The sequence below is a fragment of the Leucopleurus acutus genome (genome assembly GCF_964270905.1).
Source record: "Leucopleurus acutus genome assembly, chromosome: 4".
Taxonomy (NCBI): Eukaryota; Metazoa; Chordata; class Mammalia; order Artiodactyla; family Delphinidae; genus Leucopleurus; species Leucopleurus acutus.
In genome coordinates, this window is record NC_139146.1 from 111,845,248 (window position 1) to 111,870,856 (window position 25,609).

At 41.7% G+C, this 25,609-nt stretch overlaps 1 protein-coding gene across 1 annotated transcript; it reads left to right on the forward strand.

Annotated features, from left to right (window-relative positions):
- Positions 1 to 568: 568 nt before the first annotated feature.
- LOC309960693 (large ribosomal subunit protein eL13-like) lies at positions 569 to 1,380 on the forward strand. Its single transcript, XM_082837625.1, has one exon. The coding sequence runs from the start codon at positions 752 to 754 to the stop codon at positions 1,364 to 1,366; it is 615 nt and encodes a 204-aa protein (XP_082693751.1). The 5' UTR covers positions 569 to 751; the 3' UTR covers positions 1,367 to 1,380.
- The last annotated feature ends 24,229 nt before the right edge of the window (positions 1,381 to 25,609 follow it).

Here is a 25,609-nt window from a genome sequence, read left to right on the forward strand (position 1 = left end):
CTTTTGAAACATGTTCCCAAAATGCATACTAGAAAGTTTGTATTAATTTACCTTACTTCCTCCCAATAACAGTGTCTGAGTGCTATTTCACCACATTCTCAACTAACTAAATATTACTCTTTAAACATGTATTTGACTGTTGGACAGGTTGATTGACATGCTGTTATCGCTCTACAATCACCAATCCCCATCCTTCAAATTAGCTACAGAGAGACTGGCTCTCATATCAGTCAGAATTTACTCGGAGCGAAACATCAAAATGAGACTAGAGAACAATCACCATTGTTTGTTCCACGTATTTTTCCTATAAAAAAATACACCCTGCCTGGGACTTCCTTGGCGGTGCAGTGGTTAAGAATCCACCTGCCAATGCTGGGCACACGGGTTCGAGCCCTGGCCCGGGAAGATCCCACATACCGCGGAGCAACTAAGCCCATGCGCCACAACTACTGAGCCAACACTGTACAGCCTGCGAGCCACAACTACTGAGCCCGTGTGCCACAACTACTGAAGCCTGTGCGCCCTAGAGCCCGTGCTCCGCAACAAGAGAAGCCACTGCAATGAGAAACCCACGCACCGCAACGAAGAGTAGCCCCTGCTCCCCGCAACTAGAGAAAGCCCGCTCGCAGAAACAAAGACCCAATGCAGCCAAAAATAAAATAAATAAATTTATTTAAAAAAAAAACAACACCCTGTCTTTGCACTCGGAGGAGGCCAGTCGGCCGCAGCCGTGGCGTCCAGCCGGAATGGCATGATCCTGAAGCCCCACTCCCACAAGGGCCGTCAGGGGCGCGGGGCCACGTGGTTCAACCAGCCGGCCGGCAAAATCCGCCGACGCAAGGGCCGGCAGGCCAAGGCGCGCCTCATCGCCCCGCGCCCCACGTCTGGCCTCCTCCAGCCGGTGGTGAGATGCCCCACGGTCAGGTACCACACCAAGGTGGGCGCCGGCAGGGGCTTCAGCCTGGAGGAGCTGAGGGTGGCTGGCATCCACAAGAAGGTGCCCCGGACCGTTGGGATCTCAGTGGACCCGAGGCGGCGGAACAAGCGCACAGAGTCCCTGCCCACCAACGTGCAGCGGCACGAGGAGTACTGCTCCAAGTTCATCCTCTTCCCCAGGAAGCCCACGGCCCTCAAGAAGGGAGACAGCACTGCAGAAGAGCTCAGACTGGCCACCCAGCTGACGGGACCAGTCATGCCCATACGAAACGTCTACAAGAAGGAGAAAGCCAGAGTCATCACAGAGGAGGAGAAGAACTTCAAGGTGGTCGCCAGGCTCCGCATGGCCCACGCCATTGCCTGGCTCTTTGGCATCCCAGCAAAAAGGGCCAAGGAGGCTGCAGAACAGGATGTTGAAAAGAAAAAATAAAGTGCTCTTGGCAAATTGTGATTTAAAAAACAAAAAACACCCTACTTATCCCATATGTGTGGTCCTGGTGCCTAACATTTGTACCCACTTAGAAAGGCAAGAATTCCTTATTTTGGCAGCAATGGAGGACAGATGATGGTCCTGGCAAAAGTGGCACCAGCCACCTGTCTGGGACTAGACCAAAGCTAACACTGGCTAACACTGTGCTCAGCCTTGCATGTGCCTCCCTGTTCTCTCCGCTTGCATCCAGACTTACAAATCAAATCTCCAGAAGTTGGCTCCAACACAGTTTACAAACATGTTTCAATGGGCAGAGAGAAGTTCAGGACACAAGGATGGCTTATGTGAGAGAACCATTCTGTGAGAACTGAGATCCCCTCAAATCACTTCCCCCCCCCTCCTCTCTGGCCTTGGCACTCAAGCAGAAGATCTGAAAAGATGCCAGGATAGTCCCAGCATTGGAAACTGGCTCTGGACAATAAAGGGACGGGAAAAGCTACAGAAACTAGTCTAAAATATGCAGCTAGGCCATGTGAATTTCAATACAGAAACTTACATTCTCATTAGAGAGTAAGCTTCATAAGACTGAATTTTGTCTTTTTGGTTCAGAGATTTATCCCAAAGGTAAGAAAGAATGCCTGACACATTGTAGGCACTCAATAAATGTTTGTTGAGTGGATTCATTGAATGTGGATTCATTAAATGGAAAGAAAGAATTGGGAAAACCATATTCAACAATTATGTATTAAACACTTTATATATTGAGACAGGAAGGGGGCAGGGCACATTTAAAAGAATGACAGAGCCATTGAGGACACAACATAAACTGGTTAGAACCAACCAGTCCAAGATGGTGGACAAGTCAACTTCCATTAGACCTTGAGCCTCTTTTATGCTCATTGTGATACATCAGCATGCTAAATGACACACCCCCAGGCGCCATGACAGTTCTGAGGCTGACCATAAAAGGCCAAAAAGTGGGAAGTGACCCAATTCCTGGAAATCTCCACCTCTTCCCTGAAATAGTTGGAATAATCTTCCCACTCATTAGCCTATGAAATTACCCAGCCCATAAAAACTAACCACCCCGTATCTCAGGGCCACTCTCACTTTCTGAGATGGCCCATACTCCGTCTATGGAGTGTGTATCTCCTTGAATAAATCTGCTTTCACTCTACTTCGGCTCGCTCTTGAATTCCTTCCTGTATGAAGCCAAGAGCCCTCACCTGGCAGCCATCCCAGGGACTCGCTTGAGACCTGGGACGTGACCATCCTCTCGCACCCCACTCTTCCTGCACCAATATCACCGAGTTAGGAGCTAAGCAGAAACTCAAGGAAGGATTAAAAAAGAAACTTTCCTTCTGGAGCAGCTGACGTACACAAAATAAAAAGCTGAACCCTCAGGAATGGCACAGACAGCAAGTATTCTTGGAGTTCAGAGGAGGGAGAAAGACTTCTTTCTTAAATGATGGGGGAAGGCCATAGAAAGGAGGTCAATTTGGGGCCGGGTCTTGAAGGATGGTATGTTAGTTTCCTAGAGCTGCTGTAACAAATTACCACAAACTGGGAGACTTGGAACAACAGAAAATTAATTTCTCTCACAGTTCTGGACTCCAGAACTGTGAAAGAGGATCCTTCCTTGTCCCTTCCTGGTGCTGGTGGCTCCTGGGCAGCTAACTTCAATCTCTGTCTCTGTCTTTCCATGGCCTTCTCCCCTATGTTACTCTGTGTCTTTTTCTGTCTTTGGTAAGGACACTCTCATTGGATTTAGGGCCCACCCTAATCCAGTATGATCTCATTTCAAGCCTTATCTTAATTACGTCTGCAAAGACCCCATTTCCAAATAAGGTCACATCCCGAGGTTCCATAACCCGAATTTTTGAGTGACACTATTCAACCCACTACAAATGAGTAGAACCATAGTCATGACAGGGACTTCCGTGACGGTCGAATGGTTAAGATTCTGCACTTCCAGTGCAGGAGGCATGGGTTTGATCCCTGGTCGGGGAACTAAGATCCCGCAAGCTGCATGCCACGGCCAGGAAAAAAAAAAAAAAATAATAACAACAGAAACCCTCCTCCCAAACTCAGAGGGTGTTTGAGACCAGGTTTCCCCAAAACCAATAGGCAGCCAAAGACGCAAAACTTTCCAAAGCCAGGCTACAGAGCAGCCCTGATGAATACACAAGAAAATAGAAAACTTCGAATTGTAGGGTTCCCAATAGACATGCAATCTTCTGAACTGAACTTCCAAAAACTTAAAACAATTTAAAATGCACATGTAATGCATAAAATTGTAACTGAGCAGGACCCCATGGGGCCTTCCCAGAACAGACTCCCCTGACCCCCATGTCCTCCACCTGCCTCTTGTCTATAGAAAAACTGTAGCCTCCTAGGCCTTCCCTGAGTTCCAAAGAGTAAATTTAATCAGAGGAGTGAGAAAATGCAGAAAGAATGAAAAACAGTCAAGCAAGACAAAATAATAATAGTTTAGCCATTAAACAAAGTCAAGGACCTTTAGTTCCTCCTCAAGGGCTACAGATAATCTTCTGAGCCACGTCCTTTCAGCTGTTTTGCAGATACCGAAACCCCCACCAGGTGGAAGAAATTAACTGTATGCTGCCCACAAGCCTGTAGACCCCAGGCTGGTTGGAACCAGAAGGTTGATGATGTTGACTCCCGATGACGTCACCACCAACCAATCAAAAGAATATCCACGAGCTGATCACACACCTCACAACCGCCTCCCTCACCTTGTCTTTAAAAAACTTTCCCTGAAAGCGCTGGGGAGTGCCAGTCTTTTAAGCATTAGCTGCCCTGGACTCCTTGCTTGATGCCCTGCAATAAACACTTCACTTTCCTTCATCACAACCGGTGTCTTGGCTTTACTGCGTGCAGGCAAGCGGACCCAAGTTTGGTTCGGTAACAAAATGAGAAATTTTGCTTCGAAATGATACGTGAGCTTGAAATGAGCTACTTACTGTTTAGAAAGATCAAACAATTAAAAGCATGAAGTCTGGGTTAGATTCCTGATTTCTCAATTTACTTACCCTGCAATTTGAGGCCCGTTACTGCCCTTCTCCAGGTCTTGTTTTCCTCCTCAGTAAATTAGGGATAATAATATTACCTGTCTTCCGGGGTTGTGCAAAAAAAAACCCTCAGTTTTCCTCTTGTGTTCTCCTTTAGTCTCACACTACTGCCACACTCAGAACACTTCTGATACCAGAGGTGTGTGGGCTTTTTCCCACACCAAGTAATTCTCTGTGACACCAGCTGTGTGTGTCTTACAATTTAACTCAGTTCTGATACTGTCTGCCTGGAGATAGCATCAAATCCCACAGGTTAAGGGCTCAGTCCTACAAGACTGTTCCCTCTCCACTTCAGATGCCAATCACAAGTCCAGGTTTTCACCTGTCCTCCTGACTGATGAGCTATACACGACCCTTTCCTTCCTCAGAATCAATTAATTTGCTACAGCAGCTCAGAGGACTCAGGAAAACCGTTCACTTACCGTTTACCAGTATATTATAAAAAGATATAATAAAGGATACAGATGAACATCCAGATGGAAGAGATGCATAGGGCAAGCTATGTGGCTTCCATGCCCTCTCCGGGTGTGCCCTTCCCCCAGCACCATCATGTGTTCACCAACCTGGAAGCTCTCAGAACCCCATCCTTTGGGGATTTTTATGGCGGCTTCATCACGTAGGCATGATTGATCACCAGCCCATTTCCAGCCCCTCTTCCGTCTCTGGAGAAGGGAGGGTGGTGCTGAAAATTCCAAGCTTCTAATTGTGGTTTGATCTTGCTGGTGACCAGCCCCCATGCAGGAGCCCACCCAGAGTCACCTGACTAAAAGAAAAGACACGGCTATCACCCAGGAAATTCCAAGGGATTTAGGAACCGGGGTTAAAGACCCTATGTTAGAACGAAAGATACTCCTAGTGCTCTTACCACTTAGGAGATGTCAGTGGTTTTAGGAGCTCTGTGCCAGGAACCACGGACAGAGACCAGTATATATATTTTCTGACATCTTACAGGTCAGAATAAAGACGAAAAGAGATAATGCATGCAGAGTGCCTTGCCTAGGACCTGGCATGTGGAAACTGCTCAATAAATGTCAACTCGTTGTTTTAGGAGGCTGTTAACAGTGGAGAATGAATTTGTTGAGGGGATGGAGAGAGTTATGAAGCTAAAGCCTAAGAGGGTATTATAAGACCCAAGCAAGAGATTGTTCACATTTTTTAAAATTAATTAATTGATCTATTTTATTTTTGGCTGTGTTGGGTCTTCGTTGCTGCGCGTGGACTTTCTCTAGTTGTGGCGAGCGGGGGCTACTCTTCGTTGAAGCGCACGGTCTTCTCATTGCAGTGGCTTCTCTTGTTGCGGAGCGCAGGCTCTAGTCGCGCAGGCTCAGTAGTTGTGGCTCGCGGGCTCTAGAGCGCAGGCTCAGTAGTTGTGGCTCGCGGGCTCTAGAGCGCAGGCTCAGTAGTTGTGGCTCGCGGGCTCTAGAGCGCAGGCTCAGTAGTTGTGGCTCGCGGGCTCTAGAGCGCAGGCTCAGTAGTTGTGGCTCGCGGGCTCTAGAGCGCAGGCTCAGTAGTTGTGGCTCGCGGGCTCTAGAGCGCAGGCTCAGTAGTTGTGGCTCGCGGGCTCTAGAGCGCAGGCTCAGTAGTTGTGGCTCGCGGGCTCTAGAGCGCAGGCTCAGTAGTTGTGGCTCGCGGGCTCTAGAGCGCAGGCTCAGTAGTTGTGCACGGACTTAGTTGCTCCATGGCACAAGTAAGGCATCTTCCTGGACCAGGGCTCGAACCCGTGTCCCCCGCATTGGCAGGCGGATTCTTTAGCACTGTGCCACCGGGGAAGTCCCAAGATTGTTTACATTTAAGAAGAAAAAATAATTTACACTTTCCAAGGCCTGGCCTATATTCCTACTAACTGCAATAGCTAGAGTGGCAGTTTTCAGGATGTATAATCGTTTGGGGACATCTGGGAATCCCCCAAACTCTTTAAGGGAGTCACTGAAGCCTTTTTCACTCTCGTGCCCTCATGCGGGTGCTATGGCATTTCCTAGAGGCTTCCTGACATGTGATGTCACACCTGACAGAAGCAGATATGAGAATCCAGCTGTCTATCTTTTTTTTTTTTTTGGCCTCGCCAAGCAGCTTGTGGGATCTTAGTTCCCAGACCAGGAACCAAACCCGGACCCCCAGCAGTGGAAGCACAGAGTCCTAACCACTGGACCACCAGGGAATTCCCCCAGCTGTCTTTTATTAACCCAGACATTAACGATACTTGCAAAAAATGTAAAACAATGACACTTCTATCGCTGAATTTTCTGGAAAAATATTTGTCAACATACACATTTATTATTGTTATTTTAAAGAGAATAAAGAAATTAAAATGTTAAAGATTTCTGCTTTAAATCCAGGTACAGTAAATTTCAATAGATATAACCCAGATAAACGACAGCACTTGAATTCTCAATAATTTTTTAATAGTGCAAAGAGTCCTAAAACCAAAAGGTTGGAGAACCTGTGGTCTAGAGGAGCACATGATATGCCTCAGGGCCAAATAGTTTGGCATCGTACCAGGTAATCACTGGATAGAAGTGGGCTCTCCATTTACCTTCAGAGATTATTACATCATCGGCATAACTTTTAGGAGTTTTATGGGGAAAGCAATGTGGAATCCAAGTTTCCATAACATATCCATTTCATTTGCTTCTGAGCAATTGTTCCGATTAGGGCAGAGCTCCATTCGTTGCAAAGATCAGCTGTCCACTCAGGACAAAGGGGAACACGAAGTTCACCACTGAAAACTCAGACTGTGACACCTATTTGTGTTCTAGCTTCCAGCTTCAAGTCCCCTCGTTTCACATCCTTTCTTACTTCGTTCATCTTGGAATTGCCAATTTTATTTGCAATAAATTGAAAACTACTCAAGCCTTTACTCAGAAGTTAGATCACACCTTTGTTTTTTGTTGTCCTTGCTATGTTTCCAGAACTCCTGACATTTCTTTCCATGATATAAAGGGTCATATTTTATACCATGTGACCCCATCCTAACTGGCCACAGCAGACTGAACTGGAATTGGATACTTAATCCAGAAATAGCCAGTTGTGGCTTATCTATGATGTGTGTTCTCTGCTAGTCTGGCTTCCCTGTCCTATATTTTTAAAATCACCTAGGAGCATGCTCAGACTTCTCTGATTAAAAGACAAAACAAAACAAAAAAACACAAGAAGCTGGTTAAAAAGACAGATTCTCAGGCCTTTGTCTTGGGGATTCTGATTCAGGAGTTTGGATGGGGCCTGTGAACGAATTTGTTTAACAAGGTTCCACGTGTGTCTTATCAGGGCACTTTGCAGAACAAGTGCCTGTTGTATAAAGGCATTGGGAAGTCCCAGGGATGGAATAGACCAGGGATTTTCAGTCTTCAGTGACCATACCAGCTACTTGGATCTGCCGCAGAGATGTTGACTAAGTAGATCTGGCCCGGGGCCCAGGAACGACCATTTTACTCCCTCACGTGTCTGATGTGAACGCTCAAGTTTGAGAATGGCCAAGAGTGAGATCATTTCATCAGATTATTTTGCTTCTGCAATTCCCTACCATGAAAGAACGAAATTTTTTTTTGAATGAAAGGTAAATAATGGAGTGAGGACACTTTTGGAACAGACTCCCCTATCCCTGCTCCAGGGGAAGGTTGAGCAGGATGAAGGGTCCAGGGGAATTTAAGTACAGTTCTGGGATATTTAGGGCCTGAGCCTGGGGTAGGGGCGAGGCAGGAGGTGCACAGAGAATCTCCATTCCTTCCCTCCTTCGTGGCAGCTGTTCCACCCAAACTCTACCAAACACCAGCACTGACACTGAACATGTGCCTGACAATTAGAGCCGGTTGGAACAGTCACGCAACGTTGTAAATGCCTTTGTAAACTGCAACACAGACTGTCTTGGTGAAGATAACAAATTACACCCTGAAGCTTCCCATCCCTGGAATCTCATTAGTAGCAGCACGCAGGCCACCCAGCCAGAAATCAGGATACTGGTTCTCAGAGAAGTACTTATCTTTACTATCAGACGATCACATTCACTTATTTTCTGAGAAGGTCCAATGACACTTTGCTTATTCTCCTTCCTGGAAAGAACTTAATCACTTGCACCAGCTTGATTTGGTGCAATAGGTATTTGTTTCTCCTACTGGAAAAGTATTCTCTGGTCACCTCTCAGGATTCACAATGAATCTCTACCTCTTGGTTTCTCTTAGTCCCAGTCACTTCCTCTTGGATGTGGACCCAGAAGCTCCAAGAGACGAGCTTTATTTTTCTTGGTAGCAATCTATCCCCATCTATCAGACTATATATTGGCCTATTTATTTTGTTTTCTTCCTTCCTCCACTAGAATGTAGGTTCCATATGAGGGCATAGTTTTGGTCTGTTTTTTTCTCTGGGCCTAAAACAGTGCCTGGTTCTTAGTAGACCTTTAGTAAGTATTTGTTGAAGGGATAAATAAACGGGTTTTATTTCTGTCCAGATGGGTGAAGGGGAGGTAGAATGGCTGAAGTTTTGCTGAGCCAAAAGGAAAGGAGAGAGTGGTGGGTTCTAGGGTCCAGGGTTAGACACAGAATATTATTTAAGGAAACGATATACCATGGCAAAGACACAATCAGAGCTGAATTTAATGTAGAGGAGCTTCAAGGCCCTCATCCTGGACAAACACAAAGCACTAAGACCAAAGGGGCCACTGGACAGGAACTAAGGATGGGATCACGGAGCCCAGAGATTGGACGTAATGTCAGCAGGTGAGCAGAGGGAAAGGGTGAGGCAGGTGCATCAGCAGGGTTACACCTGAACCAAATTCTGCTTCCAACTGCTTTCCCCTTGTAAGAGTAGGGCTTTAAAAACTGATTTTTAAAAAAATAAATTTATTTTTGGCTGCGTTGGGTCTTCGTTGCTGCACGTGGGCTTTCTCTACTTGCGGTGAGTGGTGGCTACTCTTCATTGCGGTGCGTGGGCTTCTTAATGCGGTGGCTTCTCTTGTTGCGGAGCACGGGCTCTAGGTACGCGAGCTTCAGTAGTTGTGGCACGTGGGCTCAGTAGTTGTGGCACACGGGCTTAGTTGCTCCACGGCATGTGGGATCTTCCCGGACCAGGGCTCAAACCCGTGTCCCCTGCATCGACAGGTGGACTCTTAACCACTGAGCCACCAGGGAAGCCCGAGAAATGCGTTTATAAGGAAGGGAAGTAGTCACAAAAGGGGAAGGGGGTGATGTAACAGCAGGGGGCAGAAGCAGGTCAACCCAGGTAAAGGGACTTCAATTATGTCGAAGGAAAAAGTCAGTCTTTATTCCTGAATGTGTTCATTAACATTTTCCTACAGTATTCTTTCTAGTCAGAATCAGTTAACTCTCCTTTTTACAGATAATACAATAGCAACTTTAAAGATATTTACATTGATAAAGTTTTACTATGTCATTATAACAATATAGTGTGGTGGGGAGAAGCAAATTCTTCGATATCAGCCTCAACCAATTTTATTGCATGTTCTGCTACTTGCTAAGGGTGTAACTTTGGGCAGATGATTTGTCCTTTCTTTGCTTTAGTCTCTTCATCTATAAGATGGGAATGGTATAAGAGCTATTGCCTGCTAATGTTATTGTGAGAATTAAATGAATTAATATGTGTAAACACTTAGAACGTGTTAGCTATTATTATTATTACAATGTGGCATGCTAAGCCATATGCATTGCTTATGTCATAGAAATGAACATGGATCATTAAATTATACTGACATTTATTGGCTTGGAGTGTCCACTGCAAGAGTTAATGAACTTTGGGCTCCGTCTTGCACTGGGTCTGACTAGGCCCCAGGCTCTGTGCCTCTCCATTGTTGGGAGGAGACTAGACCTCAGATCTTTGTACTTTGGGATTATTTGAACCTGAAACTGCAACAAAGGGAGGGCAGTTTATTTGGGGAGGTTTTACTCATGTTGCCAGGGAAAGTGATTGTTTTTCCAACCTTCTATCCCACCCAGTCCAGAGTCACTACTGTTCAGTGGACTTTTAAAGACACCAGTGGATACCCTCAGAAGCATCTAAAACACTTAAACCAGGGCCTGAGACTTTCTGTGCTACCCCTCTTGTGATCTACACAGATTCTTCCTATAGGACTTGTGAAATGTTGCAGCTCTATATTAATAAGTGGAATGTCTGTACCTTATCCACACCTTGAAAGGGAAGGGCCTGTGATCCAAGCATCAATGCCCAGCTGAGGTGGTCATACTGGAAGCCAACAGAAATGCATTCTCAGTTATTCAAGGGCCCAGAAAATCTACCCCCTTTTTACCATTTCTGTAAAAACGACTCCAAGGCACACTCAGCAAACTGAGGAATAAAGTAAACTTAATAATGAAAAAATTGGGGCATAAAAAGTGCTAGTGATGAACATAGAGACCAGTGAATTGAGGCCAAACAAGTGTCATACTAGGTCAAAAGGGACCTAGTGCACTAATTATCTGGGCTATTTGTGCAATGATTCACGCTTTATGGGTTGAAAGGAAGAAAGTAATAGTGATCCTTGGCAACTTAGCTTAGCAGCTATAGACTTCTGGGAAAATTTCCTAGTCCACTTTGTAAGTTTCATCTTTCATTGACAATACACTCATCAGGAATTTTAAGAAGCCAAATAATTCCTTACTGACATTTACTAAGCTGGAACTAATCGTGCATCAATTCTAAATAAAATGTTACTTTTATTTTATAGCTTTGGGTCAGATTATCCACCTTTCCCCTCTGTCTCTAAAAATAATACACATGATGGAGAATAAGTTATACCAAAAGAACTTTGTGATTCCCACTCCCTAACCTTTGGCGAGACCAAATGACATAATGGAACTAGCAAGTCCGTCAGGCCAGGGAATCAGTACTGAGTCTACAAATTATTAGCTGTGTAACCTTAGACAAATCACTTTACTGCTCTTTGCTTCAAAAATTCTTGATTTATTCCTCATTCTACTGCAAAGGGAGACAAAGGAGCTTTCCCAATTCCCTATAGTCTGGACTCCAGGGTGAGAGAGACAATTCTCAATAATCAATACTGGGACTTCCCTGGCTGTCTAGTGGTTAAGACTCCGTGCTTCCAGTGCGAGGGGCATGGGTTTGACCCCTGGTCGGGGAACTAAGATCCCACATGCCACACAGTGCGGCCAAAAAATAAAATAAAAATAAATAAAATATTTATATTAAAAAATCAATACTATCTAAAATGATAAATTGTTTGAACAATCAAAAATAATGAGATGGATTCACACACCAGGAAAGGTTAAAGAACTAGGATTGACGTGAGATAGAATGTAGAGAACTTAAATCCTCCCTAACAATGGGCACTGCAATTACACTCATGTGTGTGTGTATGTGTGTGTGTGTGTGTGTGTAATTTGATCTTTACAATTTTCTGGGGAATTATTATCTTCTTTCTCCAAATGGAGAAATGGAGGTTCAGAGAAATTAAGTGATTTGCTCAAAATTAAACAGCAAGATAGAAGTGGAGAGGCAGTGACAACAGTGGGAATGGTGGAGTAAGGACCGCTGAAAAGCTGCTCTTCCGGGCAAAGAACGTGAACACTGGCAAAAATTGTCAAGATAACTTTTACAGAACTCCAGAAATTAACCAAAGGGGAGCATTTATTTATAAAAAATGGCTGAATCTTAGTAAGCACAGTGAGCTTTGTGGCATTTTCACTTGCCCTATTCCTACGCCTTCTCCCCAGCTCCACAGCAGCCTTGAAACAAACGGCACCTCATTCACAGTGAAAACCCGCAGTCTAGCAGCCACTGGAAGGGGAAGAAAGGGGTTGGAACTCCCCAGAACACCATTCTCAGAGAATTGTCATTATTTGACATGTCAGGCCGTTCCCTGGAAAACTCTGTTCTAAGGCCTTGTCTTTATTTGACCTGACTCAGAACAGCTTTTTCCGCAGGAACATTTGTCAAAAACAATCAAGAGCAATTGTTTAATATCACAACTGCCTGAGGCAGTGATAACAATTGAGACAAACAAGAAACTGACCACAAAATTTAGAAGGAAAAGCTGGGGAGTAAGATATTCATAGGAGGCTTTGAAAAGGTCCAACATATTTCTAGAAATCTAGAAGGATGCAAATGGTAAGGCTGGGCGAATGTTCCAGGAAAGATCTAAATAAATTGTGAGACATCTTGTGTTCATGGATTGGAAATTTTAATATTGTTAAGATGGCAATACTCTTCAAATTGATCAATAGATTCAATGCAATCCTATCAAAATCCCATGTGCATTTTTTGCAGAAATTGACCAGTTGATCCTAAAATTCATATGGAAATTTGAGGGACCCAGAATAGCCAAAACATTCTTTTTTTTTTAAATTTTTTAAAATTTATTTTATTTATTTTTGGCTGTGTTGGATCTTCATTGTTGCACGCGGGCTTTCTCTAGTTGCAGAGAGCCGGGGCTACTCTTTGTTGCGGTGTGCAGGGGCTCCAGGTGTGTGGGCTTCAGTAGTTGTGGCTCGCAGGCTCTAGAGCACAGGCTCAGTAACTGTGGGGCGTGGGCTTAGTTGCTCCGTGGCATGTGGGATCTTCGCGGACCAGGGCTTGAACCCGTGTCTCCTGCATTGGCAGGCAGATTCTTAACCACTGCGCCACCAGGGAAGCTCGTCAAAATATTCTGGAAAAAGAAGAGCAAAGTTGGAATCACACTTCCTAATTTCAAAAGTTACTACAAAGCTACAGTAATCCAGTTAGCAAGGTATTAGTATAAAGGTAGATATATAGATCAATGGAACTGAATTGAGAGTTCAGAAATCAATTATTACACTTATGGTCAGTTGATTTCTACAAGGGTGCCAAGACAATTCAATGGGGAAAAGAATAGTCCTTTTAACAAATGGTACTGGGACAACTGAATGCTTGTATGCAAAAGAATGAAGTTAGAACCCTACCTATATTAGTCAGGGTTCTCCAGAGAGGAAGAACCAATAGGATATACATAGACATATAGAGATTCGTTATGAAGGATTGGCTCACATGATTATGGAGGCCAAGGTGGAGGCCAGCTGGAGGCCCAGGGAAGCCAGTGGTATAGTTCTAGTCCAAACCTAAAGGCCTGAGAATGAGGGAAGCTAATGGTGTAAGAATCCAAAGGTCTGAGGACTGCTGGGGCTGATGGTATAAGTCCAGCTTGACTCCAAAGGCCCAAGGACTAGAAGTGCCAGTGTCCAGGGGGATGAAAAGACGGATGTCCCAGATTGAACAGAAGAGCAAATTTGCCCTTCCTCTGCCTCTTTGTTCTATTCAGGGCCTCAACGGATTGAATGATGCTCACCTGATTTGGTGAGGGTGATCTTCTTTACTCAGTCTATGATTCAAATGCTAATCTCTTCTGGATACCCCCTCATGGACACACCCAAATATAAGGTTTTACCAGCTATCTAGGCATCCCTTAGCATGGTCAAGTTGACACATAAAATTAACCATCACATCATATGTAAAAATTAACTCAAAATCAATCAGAGGCCTAAATGTAAGGTCTAAACTATAAAAGTCTTAGAAGAAAACATAGGAGTAAACCTTCATGAGCAATGGTTTCTTTTCTTTTTTTCTGTCCGTGCCACACAGCTTGCGGGATCTTAGTTCCCTGACCAGGAACTAAGTGGAAGATTTGATTTGTGGCCCCGAACAGTGGAAGCCCAGAGTCCTAACCACTGGACTGCCAGAGAGTTCCCTGTAATGGTTTCTTAAATACAACACCAAAAGCATAGCAACCAAAGAAAAAATAAATTGCACTTCATCAAAACTGAAAACTTTTTTGCTTCAAACGATACTATCAAGAAAGTGAAAGGCAAACTACAGAATGGGAGAAAATATTTGGAAATTATATATCTGATAGGAGACTACTACTTAGAATATATAAAGTACTTACATAACACGATAATTAAAAAAAAAACCAATAATCCAATTTTAAAATGGACAAAGTATTTGAACAGATATTTTTCAAAGAATATATACATATGGCCAGTAAGTACATGAAAAGATGCTCAATATCATTAATCATTAGGGAAATGCAAATTAAAACCACAATGAGGTACCACTTCATACCCACTAAGGAAAGCTGTAATCAAAAAGATAGACAATAACAAGTGTTGGCAAGGAAGGATGTGGAGAAATTGGAATCCATCATACACTGCTGGTGGGAATATAAAATGGTTCAGTCACTTTGAAAAACAGTTTGGAGTTCCTAAAAATGTTAAACATAGAGTTACCATAGAACTTAGCTGTTCCACTCCTATGTATACTCAAGAGAATTGAAAACATACACTCACACAAAAACTTCATAGAAGCATTATTCAAATAGCTAAAGGTGGAAACAGTCCAAATGCCCATCAACTGATGAATGGTTAAACAAAAGTGGTATATCCATACAATGGAATATTATGCAGTCAAGAAAAGGAATGGAGTACTGGTACATGCTATAGCATGGATGAATCTTGATACATTATGCTAAGTGAAAGAATCCAGACACAAAAGGCTGCACATAACCACATATGATTTCATTTATATGAAGTGTTCAGAACAAGAAAATCAAATCTATAGAAACTGAAAGTAGATTAGTGACTGCTCTGAGTTAGTGGGATGTTGGGGTGAAATGAGAGTTGACTGCTAATGGATACAGGGACTCTTTGGGGAATGATGAAAGTGTTCTGAAGTTAGAGAGTGGTGATGGTTACACTCCTCTGTGAATATTTAAAAACCTCTGAACTGTACACTTTAAAAGGATGAATTGTATGATATGTGAATTACATCTCAATACATTTTTAAAAAAATTAAAACAATAAAAGAGATGCAGCCAAGAAGCAGGTATTCTAATTGTAAGATTGGAGGCTCTCCAGTGCACTACCAAATGATAGGCATTAGCCATCACAAGCTACTGTTTAATGAAGACACACAAAAGAAAGGGGATTGCTCTTTTTCCTGGATGATGGGCATGAGTAGTGTGAGTTCTTATATGGTCCTCTTATATTCTCATTGCCCCACTGGGACCCATACATGGGAAGCTCTTAAGAAATACCTGTTAATTGTATAAATGAACTAGGTGTTTCATTCTGTAAGCGAAAAATCTTGTTGGCAAGATACGTTTAACAAACTCTTTTTTGGTAATTGTCATCCCTTCCTGTCTCGGAATGTTTAGGTAAAAACGAGAAGAGCACCAAGGAATCAGAATATTCTGGTTCTTATAGGGGAAAGTTCTTATAGGGGAAAGAAATCGGATTGGAAATCTTCCCATGTATGTGGCTTATCTGGTTTTTTCTAAACTAATCTCTAAGAAAAGTTCTTCCCTTACTTCCAGGCATGACGTATTGACTGATTTTCTAGAGTTTCAGAAGAGAAATTCAACCTAAGCTATGTTTGTATGAGGAGCTGCCAATTATTAAAATATACTTGTTTCTTTTTTAATGTTAATTTTGGGCAAATAATACATATGTCAAATATACCATTTCTATTTACGTGAAACTCCTAACAAAAATAAAAATAAGGAAAACAATAACTAATGGTCAAAGTTTATTTCATATTTAAGGACTTAATGGAAATTCTATGATTCTTTGCATTCTGTTTGAATAATAGGGGTTTCTTAGCTTGTTTATTATTCCAAGTGTCAATTTATAAAAATATTAAATTCAATGTATGTCTTCTACGTTCAAAGCACTGTGCTAAATATGGTAAGATATATATAAACATGATAAGGGCATGGTAGACACTGGCATCAAGGACATTATAGTCTCCTTGGTAAGGTTTTTCTTGATCATCCCATTGAAAAATTTAAACCTCTATACTACCCTGACCCTCTCTACTCTTGTACATACTTTTCCCCCCTTAGAAAAATCTAAAATACTAAGTATTTTACCTGTCTTTTTTGTTTATTGTCTTTTTCCCCCAAACACAATGTTTCATGATGACAGGCATTTTTGTGTGTTTTGTTCATTACTGCATCTCCAATGTCTAGAATGGAGATATTAATGTCTAGAATGGATATATATATTTAATTAGAGGTGCACAAATAAACATCTAACTGGCAAACTGACAAGAGTAAGCTAGATAGTTCAGCCATGGCTAGTGCATGGAGAGATTTCTTGAAAATCAGAAGATGGGTTAATTTTGGGTGTCGGTGACCTTGGACAAGGCATTTTTCTTCACCTATAAAGTGAAGTAATTAATTATCAGGAAACTCAAAATTTTCTCATCTTACAATTCACCAGCCACTCCACTAAAGAATTTGAGCCCCTGAATGCCAGAAACAAAAGTCCATTATTTTCCAAAAACAACATTACATGTGTGTCTGCATTCTGTTACATTTTTCAGGTATGACAAGGTTTAAGAATATAAAAATTATAATACCATAAAGAGGAATAAATTTTGTGGCTAGGATTTATAGTGTAATAACTACAAATAATAATGCTGTAAAGAGCTAAAATTATAGCGATGCTGTTGAGAATATTTTATTGAGTGTCAAGTGTAAAATGCACTAGTGATAAATTAAAAATTGCAGTAATGGTATTAGCAGGAGAGACATCATGTATGTCTCCTGAAAATTACTGATATATCCTTATAATTTACTGTAAAATACTTCATACTGCAGTTATGTAAGGTGTTACCACCGGAGGTGACTGTGTGGGTCTCAAGTGAACCTTTCATGCAGGTTGTAGTGGTTGAAGCACCTAAAGAAACCAGAGAACTGGGAACCTCATTGAGCTTAATGGTGTTTATTGAGGCTTTACTATGTACCAGGCATTTTCTAAGGACTTTGTGTTAATTCAAAATCTTAAAAAAAAAAAAAGCCCATATTAAAAATGAAAAAACTGAGAAGCTGAAGGTTGTCCAAACCAGGGCAGGAACCCAGGCAGCCTAACTCATTGCCATGAGCCTAAGTACTTCATGATCCTACTCTTTCATTACACATTTTTTTTTTTTTTTGGCTCCACCAAGAGGCTTGGGGGATCTTAGTTCCCCACCAGGGATTGAACCCAAGCCCCAGCAGTGAAAGCATCGAGTTCTACCCACTGGACCACCAGGGAATTCCCGTGTATTCTGCTTTCTAATGGGATTTTTCTTTTGGAAAACATGCAGCAGAATTTGGTCCGAGACTTACTATTATAACGATTTATATATCACGACTGAGTTGGGTGGATGGCTGGGTAACTTGCTCTCCCACCTTAAACTTCTTGAGCAATTATTGCTATCTTTCAAAAAGAAGCTAAGTGTTATGCATGACCAAGTTACCTCAGGTCAGTTTGCAATAGTCCTGAACTGATTGACAGCTCGTTGGTGAAAAACCTCTTTGTTCCCTTACTTTGTAATCAGAAGATACCAGAAAACACAACATCAGGTCAGGTCATCTTCTACTAAATCTCCTCCAATGGCATCTTTTTGCCCCCAGCATAAAGCCAAACTCCCTAATATAGTTTTTACAGCCCTTCAAAATCTGGCCCAGTTACCTTTTCGGCTCATGGCTGACCACTCCTCATTCATTCTCTCTTTCAGGCTTTCCTGTAATTCAGTTTCATTCAGTTTCTGGAAAGTGCTGAACTCTTTCTCCAGGATTTTTTTTTTTTAATTAAAGAAAGTGAGGTAAAATTTATGTAACACAAAAGTCACCATTTTAATCATTTTAAAGTCTATAATTTATGATGTCATGTGACCATCACCACTACCTAACATTGAAAGAAACCTCATAGCCATTAGTAGACACTCAGAATTCTTCCTTACCCCCAGCCCCCAACCACCACTAATCTACACTCTCTCTATGGATTTACCTGTTTTAGACATTTCATATAAATGAAATCATGCAACATGTGGTCTTTTGTGCCTGGATTCTTTCACTTAACATAACGTTTTCAACATTCATCCATGTTGTAGCATGAAACAGGACTGGATTTCTTTTTAAGGCTGAATAACATTCCATTGTATGGATAGACCACATTTTATTTATTTATTTGTTTGTTTGTTTATTTAGGCTGCATTGGGTCTTCACTGCTGTGTGCTGGTTTTCTCTAGTTGCAGCGAGCGGGGGCTACTCTTCGTTGTGGTGCACGGGCTTCTCACTGCAGTGGCCTCTTTTGGTTGTGGAGCACGGGCTCTAGGCACACGGTCTTCAGTAGTTGCAGCACGCGTGCTCAGTAGTCACGGCACATGGGCTCTAGAGCACAGGCTCAGTAGTTGTGGTACACAGGCTTAGTTGCTCCGCGGCATGTGGCATCTTCCCGGACCAGGGCTCAAACCTGCGTCTCCTGCATTGGCAGGTGGATTCTTAACGACTGCGCCACCAGGGAAGTCCCGAATGGATAGACCACATTTTGTTTATCCATTCATCAGCTGGTGGACATTTGGGTTATTTCCATTTCTTTGGCTATTATGAATAATGCTGCTATGAATATTTGTATACAAGTTTTTGTGTGAACATATATTTTCAATTTTTTGAGGTATATACCTAGGAATGAATTGCTAAGTCATATGGTAACTCCATATTTAACTTTCAAAAAACTGCTCAACTATTTTCTTTCCAGGACGTTTTCATTGGCCCCTGGGATAATGTAAAGGTGCCAGGCCTTAGCATTCATCTTTTCAGGTCCCAGCTTAGACATTACTTTTCCAAGAAGCCTTCCCTGACTGCTTAAGTTGAAATTAGATATCCCTAAATCTGAGGTAAAGAATACTACCCAGCACTCACCATATTATCTTGTACTTGTTTCTTTCTCTCTTCACCAGCACTCTCCTAGTCTGTGAATTCTAGGGGTGTTCAGAGGGAATATGTGTATCTTACTCTCTTGCGCAGTGCCTGCCATCAGGGAGGCATGCAATAAGAAGCCGTTAGATTGAATAATCACAGCATTTATTCTATTCACAGCAGCAAAAGGCTCTGTTGCATGATTCTTCCACTAACAATTCTACATAAACTGATTCATGGAGTTGTCACTGAAGGATGATAATTAGTGAATTGTTTATACACATGTATACACATGTACACATATGTGTGTGTGTGTGTATATATATATATATATATATATATATATATATATATATATATAAAACACTAAAATTCATGACTACTTTAGTGATTGATTCTTTAAGTGTTTAAGAATAAAGTTTAGGGCTTCCCTGGTGGCGCAGTGGTTGAGAGTCCGCCTGCCGATGCAGGGGATGCGGGTTCGCGCCCCGGTCCGGGAAGATCCCATATGCCGCAGAGCGGCTGGGCCCGTGAGCCATGGCCGCTGAACCTGCGCGTCCGGAGCCCGTGCTCCGCAATGGGAGAGGCCACAACAGTGAGAGGCCCGCGTACCGCAAAAAAAAAATGAAGTTTAGGGGACTTCCCTGGTGGCGCAGTCGTTAAGAATCTGTCTGCCAATGCAGGGGGCACGGCTTTAAGCCCTGTTCCGGGAAGATCCCACATGCCGTGGAGGATCTAAGCCTGCGAGCCACAACTACTGAGCCCACGTGCTGCAACTACTGAAGCCCGTGCGCCTAGAGCCCGTGCTCTGCAACAAGAGAAGCCACGGCAATGAGAAACCCGAGCATCGCAATGAAGAGTAGCCCCCGCTCGCCGCAACTAGAGGAAGCCCGCGCGCAGCAACAAAGACCCAACGCAGCCAAAAATAAATAAATTTTTTTTAAAAAGGAATAAAGCTTAGGGACCACCTATTATGCCCAGATTGAAATTGCATTAATCTGTACAAATGTTTCAAAAAACAACTGCTACTTTTTGACCAAGTAATTCCACTTCTGAAAATCTTAAGGAAATAATTCTAAAGGCAGAAAATGTTTTATGTATAAAAGTTTGCCTGAAAAATTATTTATAAATAATTAAAGATTGGAAACAAGCTCCCTCAAAAGGTAATGGAGGAGTGGCTGCATAAATTCTACAGATATTTAAAATAATGTTCAAGAAGAATCTAGAATAATGTGGTAGAAATTGTAATATACTGTAACTGCAACTATTTAAAGAGGGGGAAAAAAATCCCAAACCTATGACAAGAAATATATCAAAATGCTAACACTGGCACGGTTTATGCTGTGGGACAATACATGGTTTTTCTCTTCTATTTTATTTTCTAAATTTTAAATGTGATTTTACTGCCATAATAATTTTTTTGGTACAATAAACATTGAAGCAAATAACATGAAAAGAAAAAAAAGTTAAAAGCCCATATCACTAAAAGTGATGTCTCTGATGAAGTTTTTGTTTAGGATGTTCACTTTGAGAGTACAGGGACAGACATTTATGATGCTTTATGAGATGTTGTAGGGCAACTGGACATTCAGAAGCGTGAGATGGGGGTCACGTTCTTCTCCCCATTTGTCTCCTAGGTCACCCATGGGCCAGTGAGGGCAGGGTGTGGTCTCTATCTCCATCCTCAACAGGAGGCTTAGGTCTGGCAAAGAGCTGGCAAGACATGAAGGCTCAAAAGAGCACCTATTTAGCCCAAATCAACTGAGAAAATTCACTCTAAGGCTCACAGAGATATTGGTACTCATTTGAAGTTCTCCACAATTCTAATGATTATACAATGCCTGAGGAATGTAGAGCAAAGATCATCCTCAAACTTCAGTGAGCATAATAATCACCAGAGCCTCTGGATTAAGAGAGATTCCCCAGTCCTGGCCCAAAAGATTCACATTCACTAAATCTGGGATGGAGTTCAGGCATCCATCATTTTTATCTAACAAGCAAAGTAACAATGCAGATGAGCCATTTCTCATGACATGTGAGAAAACATGCTTTCCATCACCTTCCAAGGTCTTGACCTATTTCTAATTCAGAGATGGCCAATTGTAACGAGCTCTGCAAAATTCACCAAACTACAGTACAGCTGACTGCAGTGACCCCAAATTGGAAGTTTTCCAGAGCACTTCATCTTAGTTTGCTTGCTTTTAGGGAAAAATAGAGAAAATGCCTATGCTTTAAATTCAAACAAATGTTTTGTGTCTTGTCACCTTGGGACAATAATACAATAGGTGAGCAGTCACTTTTATCGTTTCTAAACTGGCTCCCTTGACAGGCTTGACATAAAAAACAAGCTAAAGAACTACTTTAAGCCTCCTTTCCTAATTCTGAGAAACTTTGCTATTCAGTCACTGTTTGGACTTAGACTTTGGATAAACAATGATAACATCTCATCCGCACTTCAATGTAATTTTATCATCTTAAAACTTGGAGAGTGCGATGAGAATCTGGCTGTCTGGCAGGGATTCCTCTCTCCCAGAGATGCCCTAGAGAAAGTAGGACATCCAAATACTCTGTGTGATCACAGTTCCAGCCCTTGCCAAGTACATGTCCAACTGCTTGGAGTCTGTGATGAAAGGAAAGGGAAATCTATGCTGGAAGCTTTCACCTAATTCTAAAGGGAATTTCATTGCATTTGTAGACAGCCTGGAGTTCTACTCCTCCAGCAGACACGTAATTAAGGCGCAATGATTGGCCAAGAGTCAAAGCCACAAAGTAGAGCCTGTAAGAAAACAAACAAATGAAATTGCTTCAAGAAACCTGTTAACTGCTCTTCGTTGCTCTTTTGATACTTTCTTTTAAAACCGTGGGCTAAGGTATTGGTCCCTGCGTGCAGGCCCACCTCTTCCCAGCCCCAGAAGGCACCTCTAAGAAGTTGGTGGTTACGGAGGAGATGGCGGGCAGCAGACTATAGGGAGTGAGGGGTCCTTCGAAAACCGATACCAGAGGGGACAGAGGCTCAAGATACCTTTTTAAAACCCAAACGGCTTCTAGGATATACCTGTTGGATGGCACTTGCACCTTTATTTACCTGGCTGGGGAACAGCCAGCCTCTGGCTATCCTTGGTCAGCCCTGTCCCCTTCCCGGATATTGAGAGCCTGGATTCCACCGAGTAACAGGCCATTTGAGATTCCCATTGGCGGGAAAGAACCTTATTTATTAACAATGATAACATCCCCTTATTATAGTACATTGCAAGATTATTTGTGGGCATTTAGGGTAGATGTGGTTCAAAAGAGGGATAAGCAGTTATATATTTTTTAAATTTCGGGCTTGAAATCAAACTTAGAGAAAAGTTGCAAGAACTGTACAAAACTATTTATCCTTTACTCCTATTCTATGTTGACGTTTTACCATCTTTGCTCTGTACTCCCCTATCTTTTTTTTAAATTAATAAGCTTTTAAAGAACAGCTTTAGATTTACAGAAAAATTCAGCAGATAGCACATAGGTTAAAATACCAGCCTCCCCCCTACAGTTTTCCCTATTAGTAAGATCTTATATAGGTATAGTACCTTTATTACAATTAATGAACCAACATTGATTCATTATTATCTGAAGTCTATAGTTTATTCAGATTTCCTTAGTTTTTACCTCCTTGTTCATGTCACTTTAATTTGACTCAGTCCCTCTGAATCACAGCTGGGAAATGTAAATATAAACTATTAAACTGCCCCTGGGAAAATAGCCAAGAAATAAAAGAACTTTGCAATTATTTTTAAAAAGATATTCAGTACTATCTGTTATAGTGAGAAATCACTCACATGTGAAAGATTAGAGAAATGGCTTAGCAAACTATTATATATTAACATAGTGATATACTTTCTGGCTATTAAAAGTGTAAGCTAGGGCAATTGTTTTAATACGTGCAGTATGCTATTAATGAAAATAGTGGAAGGTAAAATAAAATACGCATGCTGGTTAGCACTAGTCAGCCCCAAGTTAAAAGGAACCCATGGGACTAGAAATGAGTAAAACTTATCACTCTCTAGGTTATATCTTTTGTGAGTATGTTTGAAGTGGTTTTAAAAAATTATTATTAAAAAATAAAAGTAGCAGCAATTTTCATCTTCAGGAAGTGCTTTAAGTAAAAGATTTATATGATTAGAAAAAAAATCCTTTGGATTTCCTATATTCCCTTCCCCATTCTTATGTTGAATGATAAAGTCATTCTAAGATATTCTCCCTAGCGATCAAAAAACGAAAGAAAGAAAAGAATCAGACCAGTGATACTGACAGATCTAGCCCATTTTAAGTTGTAATCAAGCATAGTAACTGTTCTTCAATCATATCTGGCCCGCACCTGTCTCATGTCTCCACTACCCCACAAGCAAACAGAACAGCCACAGGTGTGAGATGGGTGGTCACAGCTGGGAGTTCCCATGAGCAGGCAACCAGTTTCCTGGAGGAGGGAACTCCTGCCTGAAAAGTCATGCACCCAGAACACTGGGCAAAAAAAAAGCAGATTAAAAACAAAAGAAAATCATTGCTTCAAGTCAAATGAAGACAAAGAATGATTTTTAAAATAATTTAAAACTTAATACTTTTAGGATCTAGCCCTGTATGGAAAAGGAAGTGACATGGAAGCAACACCTGGTCTGCAAATGAATTCTGAACTGCCCCATTTTCAGCCATCTGAAGACCTAAACTTTTATTTTAGCTTGAACTTAATAAACAATACCCAATTCAAATGGAAAAATAACAATATATTAAGCAATAAAATAGGTTGGAAATTTCTATGCACAGTATGGTTTCTTTTTTCTTATAAATTCTGGAAGGATACACACCGAAGTATTATCAATGTTACCCTAAGGTAGTGAAATTAGGGAAGATTTTGTTTTCTTGCTCTCTTTTCTTTATCTGTGTTATCTAATTTTTTTTTACAATAAACATGTATCATTTGTATGATTTTTAAATTCTTTAAAATATGAAATAGATGTAAAATTATAAAACCCAATCTTTCATCAACTGACTTTAGTTCTGTGTATCTAAATGCAAAGATAGTTGCTATTTACAATAATAATCACAAAGCATTAATGATCTTAGACGGTTTTTTTAAACCATAAATTACTTTGTGTTTAGTTTTCGTGCTGAGTGTATTTAATTGTAGTTCAGTTTTCTTAAACTATTTATCATGTGAAGCATATGTGAGAAATTCTTATGAACTAGAATAATTTATTATTCAAAGCAATCCATTTCCCAAACCTATCAGATAATGGAAGTATTTATTGTGGTACCTTCCCACATCACAAAATACTGCTTAACTTCTATATAAACTTCCTTTTTTTTTTTTTTTTTAGGAACATCAAACAGTTTGTTACTTCAAATCCAGTTTCCATCATAAGCCAGTATCTGGATGCTGTGGCTTTACATTTACAAAGGATAAGGATTTCTTTCTTTTCTCAACTTATAGAAAGTAAATAAAGACATACGGAATTTTGAACCTGAGGAAATACCTCCAAAATGGAATTTGAGTCAGACGCTTAACACAATAAAGAGAAAACGTTAACTCTGGTAGAACACGAGCAGTCCTGTGCCCACAATCCACGTGATACTTGTCTACCTGTTCCGTCACTGTTGTTCCAGGTGGTCTTGAAGAAGCTTTTAGCAGGAAAACACCTGGACCCAAGAGACCACAGAACGTGTAAGGTGACACACATGTAAGGGACATAGAGTTATGGTCAGGTGGCACCTAAGACAACTTCTGCCTCCAGATGTATGTCTGTGTTTAGAGTATTAATCCTTTTCTCAAAGAGTCACAGGCTGCTCACAGGATGAGGAGTTTTCGCAGTCACTCGGTCTGCTGCCTCATGCGGATGTCTTCCTTTATAAGAATCTGGGGACTTCCCTGGTGGTCCAGTGGGTAAGACTCCATGCTCCCAATGCAGGGGCCCCAGGTTCAATCCCTGGTCGGGGAACTAGATCCCGCATGCATGTCGCAACTAAATGAAGATCCCACATGCTGCGACTAAAGATCCCGCCTGCCACAACTAAGACCCGGCGCTGCCAAAAATAAATAGATAGATAGACAAATAAATAAATATTTTTTAAAACCTTTAAAAAAGCATCTGGGAGACATCTTAAATAAATACAATAAATCTTGTGGTGTAAGAACGTAAAGCCAATTCAGTTCCCCATCAACCATGCTTGAACATACATGGTGGAGGGGCGTGTTCTGGAGGGACATAGAATATCAACATTGTCACTGAAAATTTCAAACAATTTAAAGATCTTAACAAGCAGCAAGTAGTCGAGTTTCAACCCCTCTGTCAGTACCTGACTGAAAGCTGCAGTTGACTGAGAACAAAGATCAGAAGAGAAAATGAGTGTGAAAGATCATCTACATCGGCTACTCTGCTCCTGGAAGAGAGGTGTATACCCCATATGTGAAAAGTGGTTCTAGGATTCAGCTTTCCCAAGATTTCATGATGGGTATCAGAA

Excerpts from the sequence above, each read along its gene's own strand:
- LOC309960693 (XM_082837625.1), top strand. The coding sequence starts at position 752 with ATGATCCTGAAGCCCCACTCCCACAAGGGCCGTCAGGGGCGCGGGGCC.